A 22,829-nucleotide genomic window follows, 5' to 3' on the forward strand; every position below is an offset into this window, starting at 1 on the left:
AGCATCAGGTGAAAAGCCAGAAACAGAACAGGGTGCACTGGGCACTGCCCTCATGTGAAAAGGACCGAGGAAGATAGGAAAGAGACGACGCCCTCTGTGTGAAGCTCCCAGCCAAGATGTTTAACCTGAAGGCAGTCATGAGGAGACAATCACACAGATCTAAACCGAGGGACATTCTACAAGGTAACTAGTCTGGACCCCTCAAAATGTTGATATCATGAAAGACCAAAAAAAAAAAAAAAAAAAATGAGAGAGAAGAAAGAAAAGACAAGACCATGGACCAGTTCTGATGAAAGGAGACCAAAGAGAAATGACGGCCAAACACAAAGCGTGGTGCTTGGCTGGCTTCTGGGTAAGGACAAAATCAGCACAGACATTACTGGGACAGCAGGAAAAGCTGTCACACCGATGGCACAGCAGTGGAAACCAGTTCATGGGCTTCACCCTCCTGAGTGTGACAGCACACGTGGTCACGCTCCTAGGAGATCGATGCCAAAGCATTTACGGATGAAGTATGATGTCTGTGACAAACTCTCAAATATACGGGGAAAAAATACAGATGTACAGAGAGAGCAGATGTGTCAAAACATTAACAGCTACTGAATTCGTGGGAAGGGTAAAAGGGTGTTGTTTGTACTATTCTTTCAACTCCCCTAAAGGTTTGAAATTTTTCAAAATTGGAAGTTGGGGAGAGAATGCATTGTGTGTTCCTGTGTGTACTGAAGGAGCACTGGAGAGACTTGAAGAAGCTGTAGGTGCTGGAGGGCAGGGAAGGGGAGGTAGTGGATGGGGTGGGGCTGGAGAGTCTTTACAGTATATACCTTTTCGTATTTTTTGAACTTTGAAACATGTAAATGTATTACCTTAAATGTGTAAAATAAATAAACACATTGTACAATTTCTGCTGTCATTTTTGAATCAAACAGATCTAGAGCTGGTAATTCTCTGCTGTGGGGTCTGCCCTGAGCATCGGAGGATGTTGAGCAGTATCTCTGGCCTCCACCCACCAGATGCCAGTAGAAAGAACCCCCAACACCACCACTGTGACAACAAAAAATCTCCCCAGACACAGCAAAGTGTCCCCTGGGGGCAAACTGACCTGCTTAGGAAGCCCTGGGCCAGATGATCAGGACCAGGGACTCCTAGGCAATGAAGCGGTGTGCTCAGGGAAGGTGGGGTTTGGGGGTACATGAAGCACCACCCCATCTTTGTGAATGTACTTACCTAGAAATGTTCATTTAAAAAATTACAAACTTTTGCCACAGAGTGAGATGATAGAATAAAACATTCAAACCTTCCTCCCAATATAAAATAAAATCTGCCATGACAGCTGACAAAATCAGTTGAACTCGGCAACCGCAAGTTTCTAATAATTTGGTCCCTAAGAGCATGTACAGGGCAATGCAGAGATCGGAAGTCAGTGTCTCAGCGTGTCTGCTCACCCTATCCCCCGATACCAGGCAGTTCCCGTTGGGGCTCCAGTTGAGGACGGTGATGTCGGCGGTTTGCGTAGGGGGGACCACATGCTGCTCCTTGTCTTGCTTATTAAACACGACGACTTCTCCGGTCTCCCAGCCAATAACCAGGATCAGCCGCGTCGGGTGCCAGCAGAGGGAGGTGACCCGGAACGACCTCTCGATATGCGTGTCTGGCACGCACTCACCCTGTGACACACGAGGTAAATTCTTTATTTTACAGGGAGTGGCCGCTACTCTAAGAATTTCTGCCTCGTCAATGGAATGACATCAGCTAGAGGACATAATGAGCAGTTTGTTAAGGAAATATTCTATTTAATTTTCATAGAAACACCCATCTTGCCTCAGCTGAACTATGAAAGCGTAAGGTAAACATTCAACTGACCCCATGGACCAGTTTATCAATAAAATTTTATTTACTTAAAATGTTTTTCCATTTATTTTTATTTATTTTTTTGGCCACGCCGTGTGGCTCGTGGGATCTTAGTTCCCTGACCAGGGATCAAACCTGGGTCCCCTGAAGTGGAAGCTCTGAGTCCTAACCACTGGACCGCCAGGGAGCTCAATAAAACTTTATTTACAAAAAGAAGTGGGCCAGTGGGTGAAGTGTGTTGACCCAAGGTTCTCAAAGTGTAGTGAGGTGACCCTAGAACGTTTTTGGGGTCTGTGACGCCAAAGTCATGTTCAGGATGATATGATCTGCCCTGTTAACTCTCGTTCTCTCATGAGTGTACAGTGCAGTTTTCCGGAGCTCTGTGATGTGTGATGATGTCATTGCTGTGACAGCCAATTGAATACGTGCTGGTATATTCTTGTGTTTTCTAGAATTTTCTAAGGCAGTAGGTTTAAGGTATAAATGTGTTTTCAGAGATTAATTCAGTTTGTTCTCAGTACTTCTACTGGGCTCTTCCTAGTAAACTCAGTTACACCTGCTACATCTGTGACCTCATTATCATCCAATAAATCATTATTTTGAAATCCTAATGGTCTCCTTGTGCCAATTAGAAACACAGGAAGTACACTTTGTTTTGTAATAGTATATTTTAAATTTTCTAAAATTTAAAATTTTATCTAGGGAATTCCCTGGTGGTCCAGTGGTTAGGACTTGGCACTATCACTGCCATGGCCCGGGTTCAATCCCTGGTTGGGGAACTAAGATCCCACAAGCTGCACGGTGCAGAAAAAAAAAAAATCTAAAATTGCTATTATTTTGGATTTAATAATACTTACTCTAAAGAAAATTTTATGATACATATTGGAGAGTTGTCTGACTCCCAGAAGGGAGGCATCTACTCTGAAATAGTTGGTGACACTGTGCTTGGCACTGGGGCCAAATACTGACCCATACCTGGGATGAGACCAAGATGAGCATACCAGGAGGGTTTGCCCTTTGTGGAGCATGAGGGGAGGGCTTGCTCAGGGGTTGGGGGGGGAGTGGTGGGCTGGAGCCACAGGCTTGTAAGTCATCCACTGATAGATGGTAATGCAACCCCAGGAGGAGGAAATAGAGGGAGAAGAGAGGCCTGGATGTGCTCTGAGGGGGGCCAACGGCAGGCCTGTCTGGGACGGGGGGAAGGCTGGAGGGCCCGGCGGGGAAGGGGGTGGCCTGGATGAAGGGGGCCGGGTGAGGAAGACCCTCAGGTGTGCTCTCTGGAGGACCCTACAAGAGTGTGGAATGTGGGGGGGCGGGCAGGGACAGCAGGACACGTTATGTAGCCATCGCTGATGAGTGTGGCTGCTTGGGTGAAATTTCAGGGGTGACGTCGAGACTGCAGAGGGCAGAGGAGGGAGTGGGAAAGGAAATCCATCTTTCTTGGTGAAGTAGGAGGAGCGTCTAGAAAGTTTCTGTTATGAATTGAATTGGGCACCCCAAAAAGATGTGTTCAGGTCCTAACCCCTGGTACTTGTGATGTGACCTTATCTGAAAATAGGGTCTTTGCAGATGATCAAGTTAAGACAAGGTCATTAGAGTGGGCCCTAGTCCAGTATGACTGGTGCCCTTATGTGAGGAGGAAAGAGACATGGCCACACAGAGCAGGTGGCTGTGTGAGGATGGAGGGAGAGGCTGGAGTGATACAGGTCCCAGCCGAGGAGCACCAAGGACTGCTGGCTACACTGGAAGCTAATATGAAGCATGGAACAGATCCTCCACTAGAGCCTTCAGAGAGGACAGGGCCCTGCTAACCTGTTGTTGGAGACTTCTGGCCTCCAGAACTATGAGAGAATAAATTTCTGTTGTTTTAAGTCACCCAATTTGTGGTAATTTGTTATGGCACCTCCAGGAAACAAATAGTTTCGAATGGCCAACGGGAGGCTGGAGAGGGATGGACAGACAACTCTGCTGGTGACCGTGAACTGACTGTGGATTCTGCCTTGAGCATTCCTAAATATGTCCCCCAAACTAAATAGCAGGGGTAAAAGAGTTATTCACATAATAGGGCTTTTATAATATTGGGAGTTTGGACCTCAGTGAGAAACACACACACACACACACACACACACACACACACACACACACACACACACGAACAAAAGAGAGACAAGAGCCAGAAGCTACTGCAGTCAGAATTGCTGCTTTCCGCACTCACTTGCTCCCGATATATATCCACACTGCCTCCTGAGGCTGTGCTAATGGAAGCGACTGCCAGGAATGGGTGAACGGGGTGCCAACTGATGTGGGAGGGAGACCCAACTGCATCTGGGGCTTCTATGCGGTGGTCAAAGTAGAGGGCCATGACGAAACGCAGGCCTGGTCAGGGCTGAAACCTGGAGGAAAAAGACAACCAAGTCCTGTTGGTCTTGAACAAAACAAAACTACTATATATAGAATTAGGAAAAAGAAGCATCACAGACCTACAAGACATTCGGCAACTTATCAGCACCCCTTCAGACCAATAACAGGCAATTTTATGCGGAAGAGGTCTCTAACAGGAAAAATATACAATTAGAGGCAAGGGATTAGACCTGAAAGATGGAAAGGAATAACACATACTGCCATCAAAACAATAAAGAAAAGCCCCGTGGACTAGACTACATGTGTAAACCTTGATCATTTTTATCCCAATCATAATAAGGACAATTTATATTTCTATAGCTCCCCATTAAGCAACATTTCCAAACAAACAAACAAACAAAAAAAGCAAACTGCTTCACAAAAGAGAAAAGTACAAAAAAACGTAGCACCCAATTTCTGATAGAAAACCAAGGCTGTCCCTGCCTTCCTCTGAGGTGTCAGGAGCAAAAGGATTCATTTGCTACGGAGTCAAGCAAAGCCAGAGCAACTGGGGAGAAGATGAACTTGATCAGTTATATGAACTTAACATCTTTCTTTCTTTCCTGGAAAAGATGTGCATATTGTCCCTTTGTGGGAGGGGTAGGAAGGTGAATGGAATGACAGTCTGACTACTGCCCACTTTTTCACATCCTACAGTCAGTTTGGGGAAGCTAACTAGCAGAGAAAAGCCTATTTGTGAGTTGGTTTGCTACCATTTAAAATTATTCAACTTCATCCCCATTAGGATGGCTATTATCAGAAAAACAGAAAGTAAAAAGTTTTGGTGAGGATGTGGAGCAATTGGAACCCTTGTGAGTTGCTGGTAGGAGTGTAAAATGGTACAGATGCTGTGGAAAACAGTATGGTGGGTCTCTAAATATCAAACATAGAATTACCATATAATTCAGCAATTCCAGTTCTGGATATATACCTAAAAGAATTGAAAGCAGGGATTTGAACAGATATTTAAACACAATATTCATAGCAGCATTATTCATAGTGAAAAGGTGGACACAACCCAAATGTCTATCAACAAATGAATGAATAAACAAAATGTGGTATATTCATACAATGGAGTATTATTTAGCCTTAAAATGGAATGAAAGGGCTTCCCTGGTGGCGCAGTGGTTGAGAGTCCGCCTGCCGATGCAGGGGACACGGGTTCGTGCCCCGGTCCGGGAGGATCCCACATGCCGCGGAGCGGCTGGGCCTGTGAGCCATGGCCGCTGAGCCTGTGCGCCCGGAGCCTGTGCTCCACAACAGGAGAGGCCACAGCAGTGAGAGGCCCGCATACCGCAAAAAAAAAAAAAAAAAAAAAAAAGGAATGAAATTCTGACTCATGTTACAACATAGATGAACCTAGAAGAAGTGAAATAAGCCAGACACAAAAGAACAAACACTGTATGATTCACTTATATAATGTACTTAGAATCATCAAATTCAGAGACAGAAAGTAGACTGGTAGTTGACAGGGCCTGCTGCAGACAGGGATGGGGTATTAGAGTTTATTGTATACAAGGTTTCAGTTTGGGAAGATGAAAAAAATTCTGGAGATGGATGGTGGTGATGACTGCACAACAATGTGAATGTACTTAATGCCGCTGCTGAACTGTATACTTACAAACAGTTAAAATAGTAAATCTTATATTATGTATATTTAACCACAAGAAAAAAATTGTGCAAAAAAGTTATCCAGAACCTGCAAAATTCTATCATTAGAGTAGGGAATGGACTATGCCATTTGCTTTTAGCAATACAATAGTTGTATCAGAGGAAGCCATGAAGGCTCAGATTGGGTCTAGAGAGGGAAACCCTGTTCTTCCAGAAGCTAGAAGGCAGGTGGGTAGAAATGAACAGTCACATTTCAAATGTTTATCTTATGAATATATACCCACCACAAGCTGAAGAGCAACCCATTCAGGACTCCTAGCAGAGTAGCTGGACACTGGCCAGAGGAGCAGGGGGATGTGGGGCTGGAGTCAGGGGAGAGGGCAGGAACTGGGTCCTGCACACATCACTCAGGGGATATGCACACTGGTCAGGGCTCTGGCTTCCTTGAGTAAAGACTTCATGCAAATGTTCACACAGAGCCACTGACAATGAGACATATCAGGTTAAAAACTGGTCAGTCTAATGCAGCAAGGAAACATTTTAAAGTGAGTTTTAATGTGTTGCATCCAATCAAGGGTCTACATTCTGGGCTATGGGAAATTCTTATTCATGTTTAACAAGTTTACTTTCTAAAAATATGCCTTGGAAAAATGAATAACATATTAATTTTGTTGTAATGATAGAGAAAGAATTATAATAGCACTTGAAAAAGTTAAACCTGATTTCCTCTATCTTTTATTTCAAACATAACTTTGTAATAAGAAAGTATGCTGAAAGATCTTTAAATTACTTTCTTCCTGCCTGGGGCTTTCCCAGAAGCTCTCTCCCCGACACCCCTGCTTTGGGTACTCAAGAAGCCTCTTTTCCACCATTGAGCTCTTGGACTTGATTTCTACGTTGTCTAGTGCTTCTGCCCAGAGTCCTCATAGAACCCTGCATTTGTCCACTGCTGCATTCAGAGTTTACTGTAAATGTGTGTTTGACTGACCATCCTCCACTCCCTACCAGATTATCTGCCCCACAGGGTGAGGGGCCATCGGAGCATCCCCAGCCCTGGAACAGTTGTAAAAAGGGGGTTAGGGCTTCCCTGGTGGCGCAGCGGTTGAGAGTCCGCCTGCCGATGCAGGGGACACGGGTTCGTGCCCCGGTCCGGGAAGATCCCACATGCCGCGGAGCGGCTGGGCCCGTGAGCCATGGCCGCTGAGCCTGCGCGTCCGGAGCCTGTCCTCCGCAACGGGAGAGGCCACAACAGTGAGAGGTCCGGCGTACCGCAAAAACAAAAACAAACAAACAAAAAAACCAAAAAAAAAACCTCAGGGTCTCTAGAACATAAGGCGATTTGGCAATATATAAATTTTGGGGGAAAGAAAAAAATTTCATTTATTCTCACCGATTTGATCCTCTCACCTCCAGCGGTGCAAGGCCTTTACGCCTCCGTTAAACCACCTTCTGGGAAAGAAAATGTTACGGTCTTTCAACTGCGCGGCTCGTGGTACTAAGGATAACTTCAGTTGCATTACTGCTTGGAGATGCTGCGGGAGGGAACCAGAGGACTTAGAGGCAATGGCGGCAGAGTGGAGAGGTGTAGGGGCAGGCACTAGGGGCCACCCCGAAAAGCCTCACCACCGCCCCCACCACAGCCCCCGGGGCCTCGGCAGTGCAGGGTCATAGCCGCATCCCATGGACAAGAAGGAACGCCATCTCTGGTTTGGACCATGCGTGCGGTTCCCCGGGCCGCAGTACTGACAGCGCAGAAAGGTGGTTTTCTGATTCCCTCCCAGGCCCAGCGTTACCGCGAGCGCCTCCGGCACCGCCTCCTCGCCACCGGGTCAGCTCCCCCGTGCCTCAAGTAGCCACGCGGCCCTCAGTCAGACCTGTCTGCGCCGGAGGTGGCCCTTGTCTCGCGCTGACCGTTCGGACGCCCGCCCCGCACCCCGAAGCCTCAGCCTGACCAGCCACGCGCTCGGGCGCTCGGCCCAAGCAGGATTTCTGGACGAAAATAATCCGGGAGGCCGCGCGAAGGAAGTCCCGCGCACTTCGACGTTGCCCTCCTCCCGGCCCCAGGCTCCGGGCCCCCGGAACCGCCCGACACCGCGAGCCGCCCCGGCCTCCCGAGCCCCTCCCCGGCCCCGCCTCGTCGTCGCCCTCCTCCCCGGCTCCCGGCCCCCAGACCCTCTGCTCCTGGGCCCGGGGCCGGGGACCGCACTCACCTTGGTTTGGTCGCAGCGCCGCCGCGCGTTACCGGGACAACGGCTGCGAGCCCAAGGCGGATACAGCCGAAGCTGAGCTAGCGGACGCCGAGGCCGCCCGAAACTCCACGAGAGGCCGGAAAGAGCCGAAGACGATCGGGAATGTTCGTGCGGAGCCGAGGGCAGGATTCCTCCAGCGGGTGGCGAGCTCCGCGGTGCTGCAGGGCAATTTACACCCTTCGCAGCCGCTGTCTAGACTTAAAAAAGCTAGCTCTAGAGGGGGGTCAAGAGGCCAGATATGCCTTTCTAAGCAGAGAAGGGAAGCTGATAAATTCTAGATGTGATAGGAATACACGGCTGGTTGGGGACCGCTCCTGTAGTTACGTTTCCAACCGCGTAGGTCAGTCAGGTGGAGGAAGGCAGCAGAGAGACTGGGAAAGAGACGGAACGCCATCTTTAAGATTCTTTCCTCTCTCGTTAATCTTATTGCTGGGTCTTTTGGACCCTAAAAGGTTTTCTAGACTCTGCTTTGTCTGCTTTGTTTCGAGGAGGGTGTCGTTCAAGAGAATTTATGAGTAAAGCCAGTTGATTCAATATGGTTCCTTGAAGCTGTTAACTTATGACATGCGCTCAGTGCTTTGGGGGCCTTATGGACGCCATTGGAGAGAAAATAGTAGCCAACGATACGAGTTCATCCGGTTAGAAACTAACCTGGTTTCTAACCCTGGAGGCAGACTGCATTCCCTAAGGCATTAGCAACGTGCTGCCCTGGCCTAACGGTCTGGTGGGTTAAACTAATTTTGGAAAAAAAGAAGTAATGTCATTCATTTAAAAAACTTACTATAGCAAAAAGGTCCACATTGTTAAATAAAAAAAATAGGAAAATGTAGGTACTACCTAATAGGAGGAGCTAGGCGCTGGATCACACACATACAAGGAAAATTCTATTTAAAAAAAAAAACATTTTCATAAACACTAGAATTTTATTGAATAAATTTGACATTTAACATTGCGTAAGTTTAAGGTATACAGAACGTTGCTTTGATACATTTGTATATTATATGATTAGCATGTAGAGATATTTATCACATTACATATAGTACAATATTATTGTCTGTATCCATTATACTGTGCATTAGATACTACGCCTTACAAGTTTGTACCCTTAAACACCATCGCTCTTATCAGGGGTCATAAACACTAGAATTTAAAACACTCCTTTATCGCCGAAACGAAGAAAAACAACCTAAATGCCCAGCACCAGCCGCAACGCTAAGGAACTTGAAAAGTATGCACTCAACTCAATAAAGGGTGTGTTTATCTGCCTCACTTACACTTTTACACTTTTTCGTTAAAAACCCCGTTCGCGCCGGATTCAAGACTCAGATCTCAGGCGGCGTTTTCTTCTCACGCATCCGTCAACACGGCCCGGGCCAATCACAGCCTAGGCTCTCACTCTATTGGCTGTCTATTCACCAATCCGGAGAGACGTACCAGTCCGCACTGCTGCGAGACGGGCGTCACAACATTACCCACTTTGCGGGCCCGCCCTCCGCCCCCGCCCAGCGTCCGTGCGTGCAAGCGCGCGTTCCCGCCGCCGACCAATGGGAGCGCCCCTGAGGGGGCGCGCCCGCTGGAAACCTCGGCGTGCTCGGTCCCGCGCGCGTCGCCCCGCCCCGGCCCGCGCTCCCGCCGCTCCGGCCCCGCCCCGCGTGTCGGTCCCGCGGACTTCGCCGGCCGCCGTAGCCGGAACTGCTCCTGTACGCCGCGGGCCGGGCCTCTGGGAGGCTGAGCGGCCGCAGCACCGGGGCTCGCAACCCCGTCAGCCACACGCCGGCAGCGGAGGGGACGTGCCGGGGCGAGGGCCGCTCGGCGACTTCTTCCAAGGCGGGAGGACCACACCGGCGTTGCGGCCTCTCAGCAGCCGGCGCTCGGGAGCCGGGGCTGCCCGACAGGACCCCGGGGGACCCGGGAAGCCTGGCTGCTGCGAGGCTTTGATGAAAAAGGTGACGGCAGGCTGGGGCTCGGGTGGGGTGGGCCACCCCGACCGGCCGTCACGGCGAGGCCCGGATCCCAGCCGGAGCGGGGCTGAGGGAGAAGTGGCCTAAGCCCTGGCGGCGGTGGTTACTACGCGGTGCTTTGTCGGGGCGGCTCGCGGGAGCCCGGACTCACAAGTGTTGCGTTGACAGCGCTCTTTGTGTGCAGCCAGAAATCCGCCGGAGAGGGAAGGTTTTGCTTTTCCTTTCCCGAAATGTGGCAAATGCTGCCCAGCCGGGATTGGGTTTGAGGTGATCCCACCTCTGTGCACTGTCAGGAAGTAAGGTTGGAGGTATTGGGTAAAAGGATTCCATCTCCATGTTTTCTTTTTCCCTTCAGGGAAAACTGAAATGTGTTAATATCTTTTTAATTCTGAAAAGCAACGTCCTTTTGTATTCAGTTTACTGTCTTCCAATATTCAACCTGGCGAACGGGCAAGTTTATTCTGTTGCAGCTGATGTAACCTTTGCCCGGGTCCTGGGTTATGTGGGTAGCTTTGGGATGATAGGTCCCTGGGGATAGGGTTTTCCACATTATAACCCAGAGGAAGGCCCTTTAGGATATTTTCAGGTTTCTTAAGCAGAAATGGATAGGATAAGTGAATAGTGAAATGTTCTGTGCCATGAAGTCCTTTAAGTTTGGGTAGTATCTGTCTTGTATAGTTCTATTCTTTGGCAGGTTTTTTTTTTTAAACTGGTATGAATTCAGATGATTTATGACATCAATTTCAACAGATGAATGCTGTAACAGATAGTTTTGAGGCATAATACTTAAGAGCAGTAGCAGATATTGTCATGATTTTCATCATTTCTAAATCTTTCTTTGAAAGGTCCTTACTCCTGTTAATGTATTTCATTGTTGGCCTTGATGTCTTGCTCTCATTTTCCTTTTAAATGAAAATGTTCCCATTCTCAGCAGTCGTGTTGAGCATGTCAAACAGAGTTTGGGCATAGTATCAACACCTGTTGATCTTTCTTGCTTCATCGCATGTACACATTACTGACTATTTCTGGGTTTACAATATTGATAGTGTCTGATTCTCTTTGCATAAACTGAGTGGATCTGCTTTTTGGTCCACATTTTAGAGTTGTCACATTTTGTTGTTGACATTGCTCACAACAGAGGGTAACAAAGTTAATGCGAGATTTTTATTCATGGTTACCGAGAGTTTTAACACAATTCTCTTTTATCCATTCTTACCTGGACATAACTGTGCTGTCACTTTCATAGGTGGCTCCAACCTGTTCCATGCAACAGGCTCCTTTGTTGCAAAAGCATTTTCAATTCGTAAATCCCCGCAGCAGCACACATATCCCACCCTCCGAAGCAAGATTCCCAGAAACCCCGAGCTTATTATTCTTTATGTCTGTTTTAAAATAAGCAGGCGGACCGGCAGCCGCGGGCCACCATGGAGTTCCCTGTGCACGCAGGCGAGCCCGCGCCTCTCCCCTGCCGGGGTCGATCCGGGCCCCTCGACCCCGCTCCGGGGCTAACTTTGGGGGCAGGCTTGCGGGGCAGGTGCGCGGGCCCGGAGTCCTGTGCGTTTTGGGGGGCGGGGAGGGGTGGGGTCGGGGGACGCGGGCGCGGAGGCCAGGCCGGCCCAGGCAGCGCTGGGAGCGAGGCCGGCGCGCGGGCTGCCCAGCGCGCAGGCCATGAGCCGTGGGCCCGCTGGGTAGGTGGCTCCGGGACCCCGGGACCCCAGCCCGGGCCACATGCCCCCTTCCCGACCCCGGGCCGGGGCGCCGCACGGGCAGGGCCGTCCGGGTGCGGCCGCCCAGCTGCCGCCCCGCCGCCTCCTCGCCGCCGGCCGCCGTTTCCTGGACGTCGGGCGGGCGGGCGCGCGGGGGTCCGGGCTGGGGTCGGGCGGGCGGCGGCTCAGGCCCGGCTGGCCGGGCTGGGGCGGGCGGGCCGCGGGAGGGGATCTGGAACAAACAACGGCGGCCATGTTGAGAGGGGATCGGTGCGGCTAAACTTCTCGCAGGCTGCGGGCCGCGCGCCTCACCGGGGTCCCCTCTTCCCCTCCCCGGCCAGGATGACAGTGAAGTTGGGAGACGGCGGCGGCGGGGAGGAAGGGCTCAAGAGGCTGGGCAAGAGGTCGGCCGATGAGGACTCGCTGGAAGGAGAGGGGCCCGGCAGCGGGGACGCGGCCGAGGAGAGCGGTGGCACAAAGAGGGACGGCAAGACCCCCCGGGACGGCGGCGACGGCCCCCAGGCCCCCTCGGGCGGCCCGCAGGCCCCGTCCCCGCCGCCCGCCTGCCCCCAGGACCAGCACCACTTCCTCAGGTCCAGCGTGAGGCCGCAAAGCAAGAGGCTCAGGAAGGACTCGTCCTGCGCCGGGGGGAGCAGCAGCGCGGGCAGCTCAGGGCCCCGCGGAAAAGGTACGGGGGACCCCAGCCCCTTTCAGGGTGTGCCCTGCGCTCCCCGGGGGTGGAGAAGGGACCCTTCCCTCCCTGCCTCCCTGCCTCCACCCAGCTCCTGCTCCCACATTTGTCCAGCACCCACACTTTAGGTGGCACTTTGCAGGGGGACATGACCCTTTCCTCCTCCAAAGAGACTCTTTCTGTATTTAAACTATGTTAAGAGGCAGTAAGTATTCCTTCTCTGGGCAAACACAATAGATTTCTGAAGGTTGGGTTTTTTCCCCCCAAAGGCTCCTTGATGATTTATATGGTAGGTTATTTTAAACAGCAGACAATAGTTTAGAAATAGATTGAGAAAATACGTGCTGTATCTCTTCCCCAGACTCAGATGTGTGGAAATACAACAAAGAAATGGGCTTTTGAAACTCATTTGGGGAAAGATTGATAAGCCGAAAATGAGTGATCCGAAGGGTCTGACTTGGGCTCATCACCCTCCACTTCAAGTATGCTAGGCTTGAAAATTTTAAGGGCATCAAGATGTGGCCTTTGAGTTTCAACTAAGGTTTCCTTGGTTGCCATGAAAACATCTCCCCTGGTGTAGTAAGTGGTGAAAACATCTGTGGCCTGATGTAAATGAGTAACAGTCTACAGTATTTGTCGTGGTATTCTCAGGTTGTTGAGAATATTACGGCTTTTTTGTTCCCGATCTGCCAGTTCCCCATTGTTTTCTGCTTGTGTCTATTTATATTTTAGCATTCTGCTTTTTGTTAATTGTACAAGTGAATTTTTTTTTTTTTTAATAAATTTGGTTATTTATTTTTGGCTGTGTTAGGTCTTCCTTGCTGTGCACGGGCTTTCTGTAGTTGCTGCGAGCGGGGGCTACTTTTCGTTGCGGTGTGCGGGCTTCTCATTGCGGTGGCTTCTCTTGTTGCGGAGCGCAGGCTCTAGGTGCACGGGCTTCAGTAGTTGTGGCACGCAGGCTCAGTAGTTGTGGCCCGCAGTCTCTAGAGCACATGCTCAGTAGTTGTGGTGCACAGGCTTAGTTGCTCTGTGGCATGTGGGGTCTTCCCGGACCAGGGATCGAACCTGTGTCCCCTGCATTGGCAGGCGGATTTTTAACCATGGCGCCACCAGGGAAGTCCAAGTGAATTGTTCTTAACATCCCTTTTGTTTCAGGCCACGTTTGCAGCATTTTTATAGGTAGCAAATGTAACACCATTTTCTAGTGAGTTCTGCATGAAAAAAACTGTCAGTTAGCTCCTTGGGAAATGGCAATTTAAATTTACTACGTGGTCCTGATAATTTTAAGAAGGAAATACCTCAGGCGCTAATGGAGGGCCCATTTTGGAGATCTGGGCCAAATGTGTGCAGTTAGGCTTGCTGCTTCTGCCTCCTTCTCAGCTGAGGAGGACTGGCCTCTGAAATCATGGCCTTACTTGGTTTTTTGGTAGACTTTTGATGTAAGTATACTTACTTGAAGATGTACGTATAAGGTCATTCTGTATGTTTCAGAAGTCAAAACTTGCCTCATAGAAGCTTATTTTGGTGTGAAAGTTGCTGATCAATTAGCGAAATGTTAATTTGTTTTATTGGCTTTGTTTTGTAAAAAAATAGGTTTTCGTTCCCAGTTACAGATATGTGTAAGTTATTATGTGTGAGCTGCTGTGGTTCCTTCGAGGGTTTGTTTGTGGCTTCAGAAGCCCTGGCTCTGGTGCCCAATCAAGTTCTTGGCCTCATTCCTCTGGTCCTCTGACCTTGGTCTGCTTGCTTGACTTCAAGCCTGCTTTTCTGTTGGAGAGGCATCCTCACCTGTGAAAGGAGGAACAGCAGGGACTGACTGCTCCACTCTCTCCACGTGTGGCTGCTAAAATGAAACGAGGCGCTGGCGTGAAAGTGCTCTGTCCCCTGTAAATGACTACCTGTATGTGAGGTGAAGTGATGCTGAAACTTCAGTTAGAATTTTGGCAGTCAGGTGAGGAGAAGTTTGCTTTCGTTTGCATACTTGAGTGTGGCTCGGATGGAGAAGGTTTCCTGGGTTAGCCTTGTGTCAGATCTGTTCTTGGTTCTTGCCCAAGGTGTGGCTTGGAGCAGCAATCCACTTTCCACTAGTAAAATGGAGAGTTGTTAGAATTTGTGCTTCTTGTGACTTATGCATTTTCCTATTTTAGCAAGCAGATGTTTGTTTAAGTGAATAATAAAGCTAAACTGTAATGGTGGCATTTAGGAGAGGAGTAGAAAGCATGTTTCCTCTGCTTCACAGAACTTCTCGGCCTGCTTCTGGCCTTGAGCTTTCTAGTGAGGCCTCCTCTGGGATGTGCCCTGAGCTTCCTTTGGATGCACTTACCACGCCCAGGACATCCCCCTTCCTGCCTCAGGGCAACCTCTGCTTCCCTCACGGCCCCCTTAACAGGCAGAAAGAAGGTCAGTTGTGACAGCATGCCCGTAACCTTTGGAAAGGATTCTTGGAGGAGCTATTTGTCTTACCGGCCATGGAAATCTCCACCTGGAGTGATGAGCATGGACCAGTAAGGGAGTGAACAGTACTGGCATTTTACAGTTTTTTCACTTCAGAAAAATAAAATTTCCATTATATTTGAGAAATAATCACAGCCTAGCTGTGGGAGGTCCCTTTGGCTGATTACTTACTGCTTTCCAGTTTCAATTTTAATGGATGGAGAACTTTGCTGTGGGTTTGGGAGGAAAAGGCTTGTGGAGGAAAGGAAGTTCTCATTTGGCTTCTCTCCACACAAATATGTCTTTTCTTTTTTTATAAGAATAGACTCTTGCCAACTTCAGTAAAAAATAAATTTTTTTGTAGTACATGTCTGAATTAAATTTTTTTTGAGTTGGTAAAGGGAAGGTAGCAATGGTTTAGTGCCAGTGCACCAAGCATCTTGCATTTTTGTTGCTTAGCTTTTAAATGTGTGCAGACACTGGGGTTTGTTGTTCAAACAGCGTGCTTAGCTAGACAGAAGGTAAGCTGCAGATCAGAAACCAGTGGATCTGCTTGATACCAAAATAAATGCTCCTCTGGCCCTACCATGTGCCCAGAGTGGCCTGAGGGCACACTTGAGACTGGATTCACAGTCTTTGGAAACACGGGCCAGGAAACAGCCCTCATGCCCTTCCCCGTTTCGCCAGTTCACAATCTGGATGATTCTGGGTGAACTAGTGCATCTCAATTTCTCGGTCTATAAATGGGGATAATGCTAGTGCCTGCCTCACCGCAATAAATAATGCTGTGAAGCCCTGCATGGCTGAGTAACAGGCTTCTCTTAGGGAAAATATGCCTGGCTGCGAGGTCAGGGGAGCTGCAGGCTGAGTTTGAACAGGTGGACAGGGTGGGAGGAGGTCACCTGTCGGGAGGTAGGGGGTAGAGGTCCCAGGAATGCCCTGAAGTTGCTGCCCTGGCAGGACAGTTGGGCTGAGGGGATGCCTGAGGTGGAGGCAGAGTCAGACCCTCCGTTTCCATTGCTGTCCGTTTCCCTCCCCCACCCAGGTACTTTGTTCCACAGAGTCGGGGGAGCCACTCCTAAGATGCACCGTCTCCACAGTCGGGTGGTGTCACCTGGCTTTACTGTGCTTGTGCTTAAGAATCAGTGAATCAGTGTACAGAAAGTATATTTTTCATAATCTGGGGCCTGCCTGTAGCTTCTAGGTGTTTTTAAAAGACATCTTATGAGGTACCTCACCCCGAGGCGGTCGACCTTTGGGAGAAGGTTGTCCTTTAGGGAAGAAGGGTGAGCCAGCAGTCAGGAGACCCGGTTTCCCCACCCAGAGCCCCTGTGTCCAGTTCAGCTGGGGGCAGCGGAGAGGTGCTCAACCTGCCTGAACTTCAGGTTCCTTACTTTCAAAGTGGGTCCGGTACGCCAGCGGCTGAAGCTGCACTTAATTCAGGGGCGAAGGAGTCTGCCGTGCAGGATGACTGGGGTCCTGGGGTACAGTGCCTGAAGTCAGGGCAGTTGTCTCCCTGGCGGGCTCTGCTTAGCCCTTGCTTCTCGGAGGCCCCGGGCTTGGTGTGGCTTCACCTACAGTCTGCACTGCGGTCACTCTTGTCCTCCCTCACCAGGCACTTGGGCCAGGCCTGGGCGGCTGGGTGAAGTCCCTGCTTCCTGTACCCTCTGAGGGCAGGGGGACACATCTGACCCTCTCGAAACCACCAAGGCTGGAGCTCTGTGGTTCTTGTGCCCAGTCTGATCCAGTACATGACGACTGTCATCCCAGTGTCCCACCTGGGTGGGGACGTCAAGCTCTGTGAAAGCCCTCAGACCTTTTTGGGAGAAGAGGAGGGAAGCTAGGACATTCTCCCACCTCTGTCCAGTACACACCACACTCCTCATGTGATGCTACGTATGGGGAATACATAACCATGACACGTGGTCCTGTTGTGTGACACAGGCCCCCCCCCCCGCCCCGGTCACAGTAGGTCAGGAGACCTGTGGCCCAGGCCACTTCAGAGACCATGATGTAGCCGTGCAGGACAGAGAGGAAAATACCTGTAAACCAGAGGTTCTCGGTGAATGATTCAGTTCAGAGTTGTACAGATGGCATTTGCTTCACATCAAAGATGTGAATAGATAGTATGGACAAGTAGGTAAGGTAACAGTTGCGTTTTGGTTTGAAGGCTGAGCTAATTTTCAAGTACTTCCTTGACTTTTAGTGTCAACAGCAGTGTTGTTTCCATGGTGTCTCGTGAACGTCTGGAATTGTCTTGTGCCTGCCAACCATACATATTTCAGGATTTTCATTTCATGTAGTACGTTGTGTCTTGTTTTGGTGATACAAAGATACAAGGATAGCAGAGGGGTGATTTCAGATAGCAGAGTCACAAATGTGAAAAACAGCTTTGTCCTGGATGGTGGTGTACAGTTTATCACATCAAGTAATGGCAGTGTTCTTACCACTGAAGAACCACGTGTGAAATGCTGGGAGAAGAAGACGTTCCTGGCGTCTGTGGTTTGGGTGGGAGATCAAGAATTACCTACAGAAACATTAGGAAACCATCATAGTATTCGATGAGGAGGGCATATGTTTTAGTAGGAACACAGGGATTGTAGTTGTGTTTTTCTCATTCGTTTGCAGGAGGAACAAGAAGTCTTGGAGGGTGGCTGGCCCTGGTCTGCATGTGGAGGGCGCTGAGGGGGACCCGGGACGGGCCCTAGAGACAGATGGAGCGACTAATGCCCAGGAGGGATCCTTGTGGGAGGCCCGCAGCTCTCGGGGCAGCAGCAGGCCCAGGGGAGGCATTTGGATTTGTCTGTTGGGTGACACTCTGACTGGGAATTGGCTTGCTTGACGTCTTCCCCTCTGCGTGGCCCTGGTAGGGAGGGTGTCCCCTGAGCCACGTCTGGCTGTTCAGCATGTGACACGGATGTGTGTGTTATGAGAGGCACGGAAGCACCTCTGGGAGCCTTGGCATCGCACCTCCCGTCTGGACTGACCGCGACCTGAGGGGGCCGTGTTGGGACCACATGGTGTGTGCCGCCCCTCCCGGGCTGTGCTCTCTGCTGCGCCAGGAGGTGCCCCGAGCTGGGGTGGGGGCAGGGGCAGGTGGCCACAAAGACACCAGGAATGCCCTTCTAGTCTAGAGCAGGTGGAGCCGGTCAGGGAGGCCCGTGTGTCCCCTCCTGCTGGGATGGACATTTCTGACGCCCTTGAGTTCGGCGGGTTTTCCGTCCCTCTGGGATTTTGATATATCGCTTGGAAAGAAGTTCGGCAAGCTCCAGAGGAAGGCTCAGGACGGGATTGTATGCTGTGATGGACTGTGACTACATCCTCTGCGTCTCCCCTAGTTAAGTCACAGCATCCTCCGGAGTCTTGAGCCCTGCCACTCCCTGGCTGGTGGCACCAGGCAGTCATTGAACCTATTTCCTCATCTGTCACAGACTGAGGGGGACGTTGAGATCAAGTTCCCTCTAGCTTCTGACTTTTGTGGCTCTGGTGTCATAAATACCAAAGCAGCCTTGACACGATGGCAGCCACCACGATGTCATGTGTCCCAGGAGGACAATGCCCAGGTCTGGAGTGTGAGTCCGGGGCTCTGGTTTGGCTCCTGCTGCCCAGGGACTGTACGGCTTTCCCGCCTTCAGAGCCTCCGTTTCGCCGTCCTGAAAAGAGGTGACTGCACACCATGGGGACGGAAGGGAGCAGGCGTTTGGACGTGCTCCATGGGGCTGTGCACCTCTGTGTCCCTCACATCCAGGCCCGCGGGCACGGTGGCAGGGTGGCAATGTGTTGGGTAGGCTGTTCCACCTGTGTCTGGGCTTCCCTGGCGGGCAGATGGGTGGTTCTCTGCTGCTCGGGTGTTGGGAGGGTGCATGTGGAGGAGGGCGGGCAGTCTAGCTTGTCCGGAGTGGATGGATGGATGGGCAGTGGAGAAGGTGGACCGAGGCCATGCGTCTGTGTCCCTCAAATGTGAGCCCTGGAGAGTGGCTGCGGCGGGGTTGGTGGTCTGGGAGACCAGAGAGGGGGTTGTTAGAATCATCTTGCTCAGAGGTGGTGTGGAGCTGGCCTGGGAAAGTGGCAGCAGAAACGGGAAAGGGGAGAAGCCAGGTGGCCCCTGAGCGGCTAGAGGACTGTGGCTTGAAGTGGGTTATGAGGGAAGGCACTGGGTCCCAGGGGCCTGGGTGGGCGAGGGGCAGGGCAAGCTGTGGAGCCCCCAGCCTGTGCCGCGTCAGTTCCCAAGCTCTCACTGAGCCTTTGCTGTGTGATGCCTGGTGTGGCTCTTCCTGCTTTCACAGAGCTCGCTGCGGGGCTCCCATTCTTGTGCATCGTTTCTCTTCTGGTTCCTCGGATACTGACGTCTCACGGTGCAGACTCTCGCTAACCCTCTTTATGGCCTCAGAAACACAGACACAGGTAGAGTGTTGACTTCGGCCCTGTGCTTTTGGCTGGGCACACACCCACTCCCACCCCCAGGGAGAGCCCCCACGCCCACTCAGTCTTGTTCAAAATTGTCTCCCCCCCTTACCTTCCTGCTGCTTCTGTCCTCTTTGCTTGCTTCTCTGTCTTCCCCCTTCGGTCATCACTGTTTTTGTCTGAACTTTTCCTGGGTCACCATCTCGTTCTACCAGTGTCTCTGATCCTGCTTCCTGGTTTTTTTTCTGCTTGAGCTGCGGCCCTTGAAGGAGCCTGAGGTAAAGTGGTGATGCCTCTCTCTTCTCTTCTTTATCTGAAATTTCAGGGATGTACCAGGTGCCATGTTCTCCTTCCCTCCTAAAGTTTTGTGATTTTACTTTACTTTTAAAAATCATTCAAGGTGTAGAATGACTAGCATCAAATGTTAGAAATGGTTGCCTGAGGGTGATTTGCTTTCTTTTCTGAAAGTTCGTTTTGCTTTATTTTCCTCTACTGAGGACATACCGTTTTTGAAATGAGAGCAGGAGAGGCTGAGCATCTGTGCAGCTGACCTCTGGCGGGGGGAGAGTGGCTCGCTGCTCCGCAGTGTGGTTGGCTGCCTCATGGGCCTCCACGGAGCCACTTTTACTGTTGTACCTTCTTTCACATCTGCTGGTTTGGTGTATTCTGTGTGCTACCCCTTAGGTCCTTTTCAGCTCAGTGATGCTTCCATTCTGTTTTTCTTCAATGTTCATCCTCCGTGTCTCAGGTCACCAGTGTTGTAATACAGTGAAATTTCATAAAAGCCAGCAAGACGTTTGCCTTATAGAATTTTTAACAATGTGTGTGTGTTACTTTCAAGTATATTGACACCAGCGTGGGCTGGCAAAGGTAAACCTGAGCTGTGACTGTCAGCAAGTTGCCATTGTTTTGGAAAAAGAGAGTTTAGTGAGGGTTTTGTCAAAAGTTGAAAATGACACTGAAATCCTTTGTTGTGGGTGGTGCAGAGGTAGACAGACAGCCCTTCCTCAGATGAGTACACATGAGGAACTGTGGGCTCCAAATCAACCAGAACTTCTTTTGAGAGTGGAGTTTATTTATTTATTTATTAAATATTTATTTACTTGGCTGTGCCAGGTCTTAGTTTCAGCATGCAGGATCTAGTTCCCTGACCAGGGATCGAACCTGGGCCCCCTGCATTGGGAGCAGGGACTCTTAGCCACTGGACCACCAGGGAAGTCCCGAGAGTGGAGTTTAAACAGCACTCATAACCCAGTCTTCAGCTCATAACAAAGCGTCTCTGACCTACTAGAAATGGAATGAAACCGATTATCCCTGCAAATGTGCTCTAAGTTGCCACACCTGTTGAAAACATCTCCGGATGTGCTAAGCTCATTAATTAGGTCAGGGTAGGGTTTGGTTTGGTTTGGTGAGGAATGGACAAAGTCAGACCACGTGTTCAGTGCGTCCTTTGCCCACCCTGGAACTCAGAGATCCTGAGGTGCAGTTCTGTTGTGCCTGTGGGATGGGAAGGGAGCAGCCGTGAAACGCTTTAAACCTGATTATGTCTTATTCTGTAACAGTGTGTTTAGGACCGTGAAGGTTGAACATTCAAATATAGTGCTGGCCAGTGGCACTTTCTGCGGTGATAGTAAGGTCCTGTGCTGTCCGGCACAGGAGCAGCTGGCCACATGTGGACACTGACTACTAGAAATGAGACTGGTGTGACTGAGGAACTGGGGTTTTTATTTTATTTAATTTTAATTAGTATTTAAATTTAAATAGCCTTGTTAGTGGCTGTCTAATTGGGCACTACAGCTCTGATGAACAGTGATTTCTGTTACCCACTCGTGTCGCTTTATGAAGGTAGCTCACTGCTAGCCTGATACACCTTTCCACATGAGAGAATCAAACGCGTTCCATGTAGCCGAGTAGTTTTTTCTGCATGTATGAAAACATTCTGCTTTCTGATAGCTGACTGATGGGATCAACTGTTTTCAGATACTCATGTTGATGTAATTACATGGACCCACAGTGCACAAAGACACAACAAGGTGTAAGAGGGGAGACTGACTCCCCCCCACACCCCCTGCCCCATACCCCAGGCAGCCCCTGCTCTTGTGTTTCTTCAGGGATAGTCTTTGCAAACATATGTGGAATAACGGACTTTTACTTTTTCATTTCTTTTATTTCTCATGATTGTCTTTCATCCCCTTTGGAGGCAGAGCCCTGTCAAGGGGGTGAGGGAAACGTGGCCCTGAGCCCCAGTGTGCACATGGCTGTCCAGGGCCCCCACCAGATTGACAAAGAAGTGGATCTTTATGGAAAAGCTCATGATTATCTCATTAAGAAAGCATTTAACAATAATCTGTATTTGTTTAGCTTTTCCTTTTTAAAGTACTTTTATTTTTATGATATTCTTTTCACCCTCACTGTTCAGAGTTTGCAGATTTCTCACCATTGGATGATCCTGCAGTTCCGTGAAAAGAGAATGCTGGTTATCACAGGGATATGCTGGGGAGTTCCCCTTCCCTCTGAGAGGAAGGAACTGAGATGGGTGGGAGGTTTGGGTCAGGTCGTAAAATTGTTATCTGTGACCTTTACCTCTGGTTTATTGCCTGCATTCTCCTGGGAGCACAGAGTTCTCAGTCCCGGCCTGGCGTTTGGTGCCCCCATGCTGTACTTTACGTGCTCTCCCCTCTTGGCGGGTTTTTCAAGGACTTGTCTTGAGATTAGGAACTGATGCTTTAAGAGCATTTGTGGGTTGTCGGTCACTCTCAGAACACCAGATTTTGTTGGTGGAAAGTGATCAGGAAAAAGGAGTTTTAAGACCTTTTTTTTTGGCCGCACTATGCGGCATGTGGGATCTTAGTTCCCTGAACAGGAATCGAACCCTTGCCCCCTGCAGTGGAAGCGTGGAGTCCTAACCACTGGACCACCAGGGAAGTCCCAGGACTTTTAAAAGGTGCTGAGGTATCACGTGGTCCATATTTAAGTATTGATTGTACCTCAAAGAAGGTAGTGTCTTATATACATTTAAATGTTTTCTTGAGTTTGAATTTCAATTTATTTGAAAAAATTTAACCTCAAACCTCAATTGAGAAGGAAAGATGCCATGTGGTTTTAGTTCACAGTGGGAAAGGAGCTGTGTGCTTCGGCGGGACCTTGTCCTTGTGCTCTGGTGGTGCCACATAAATGCTCTCCTTTTACTCACTGTTTAAACTTTTCTCTCGAGAGTCAGAGGTCAGGGCAGGACAATGTCACTCACTGGTGGAGCTGGGGGCGGGGCCCGGGTGGGCCCCGGGGCAGCCCGCTTTCCGACACAGATGGCTATATGGTTCTTTCTCTCGAAGGAGCTGACGGTGGCGGATCATCAGCTGGAAATGGGTCCGGGGTTGCCCCCGCTGCCCCTGCAGGGGGCTCTCGCTCCTCTTCCCGGAACTTAGGGTCTTCAGGCGGTGAGAAGGAAGAAGGCAAGAAGGTGCGGCGTCAGTGGGAGTCGTGGAGCACGGAGGACAAGAACACCTTCTTCGAGGGGCTGTACGAG

The 22,829-nt window shown here is 50.1% G+C and overlaps 2 protein-coding genes and 1 non-coding gene across 20 annotated transcripts in view; 2 read left to right on the forward strand and 1 right to left on the reverse strand.

The window, feature by feature from the left end:
• The window catches only part of IFT140 (intraflagellar transport 140), a 188,689-nt gene that overhangs the window by 62,475 nt on the left and 103,385 nt on the right, over positions 1–22,829 (reverse strand). Inside the window, exons 1-5 of one of the 14 annotated variants that reach the window (XM_049699624.1) lie at positions 8,070–8,367; positions 7,250–7,308; positions 5,145–5,179; positions 4,064–4,241; positions 1,443–1,664 (exon numbers count right to left, since the gene is read on the reverse strand). The exons of 1 other annotated variant lie outside the window; for it this stretch is intronic. In XM_049699624.1, the coding sequence (XP_049555581.1) occupies positions 1,443–1,664; positions 4,064–4,210 (369 nt within the window). In that variant the 5' untranslated portion in view covers positions 4,211–4,241; positions 5,145–5,179; positions 7,250–7,308; positions 8,070–8,367. Of the gene's footprint in view, positions 1–1,442; positions 1,665–4,063; positions 4,242–4,328; positions 5,093–5,144; positions 5,180–7,249; positions 7,392–7,652; positions 7,995–8,069; positions 8,369–22,829 lie in introns of those variants that run through there. 12 more of the 14 variants (XM_049699622.1, XM_049699620.1, XM_049699618.1 and 9 more) reach the window with 12 other exon arrangements.
• TRNAD-AUC (transfer RNA aspartic acid (anticodon AUC)) lies at positions 2,556–2,627 on the forward strand. The gene has a single exon. It is a non-coding gene; the product is annotated as a tRNA-Asp (tRNA).
• Positions 9,759–22,829, forward strand: part of CRAMP1 (cramped chromatin regulator homolog 1) — a 67,950-nt gene continuing 54,879 nt past the window's right edge. For 4 of the 5 annotated variants that reach the window (XM_033429169.2, XM_033429170.2, XM_033429171.2 and 1 more), the window contains exons 1-3: positions 9,759–10,054; positions 12,117–12,463; positions 22,636–22,829. In XM_033429169.2, the coding sequence (XP_033285060.1) occupies positions 12,118–12,463; positions 22,636–22,829 (540 nt within the window). In that variant the 5' untranslated portion in view covers positions 9,759–10,054; position 12,117. The remainder of the gene's footprint in view (positions 10,055–12,116; positions 12,464–22,635) is intronic. The other variant, XM_004270334.3, reaches the window with a different exon arrangement.

The sequence above is a fragment of the Orcinus orca genome, chromosome 16 (genome assembly GCF_937001465.1).
Source record: "Orcinus orca chromosome 16, mOrcOrc1.1, whole genome shotgun sequence".
Lineage (NCBI taxonomy): Eukaryota > Metazoa > Chordata > Mammalia > Artiodactyla > Delphinidae > Orcinus > Orcinus orca.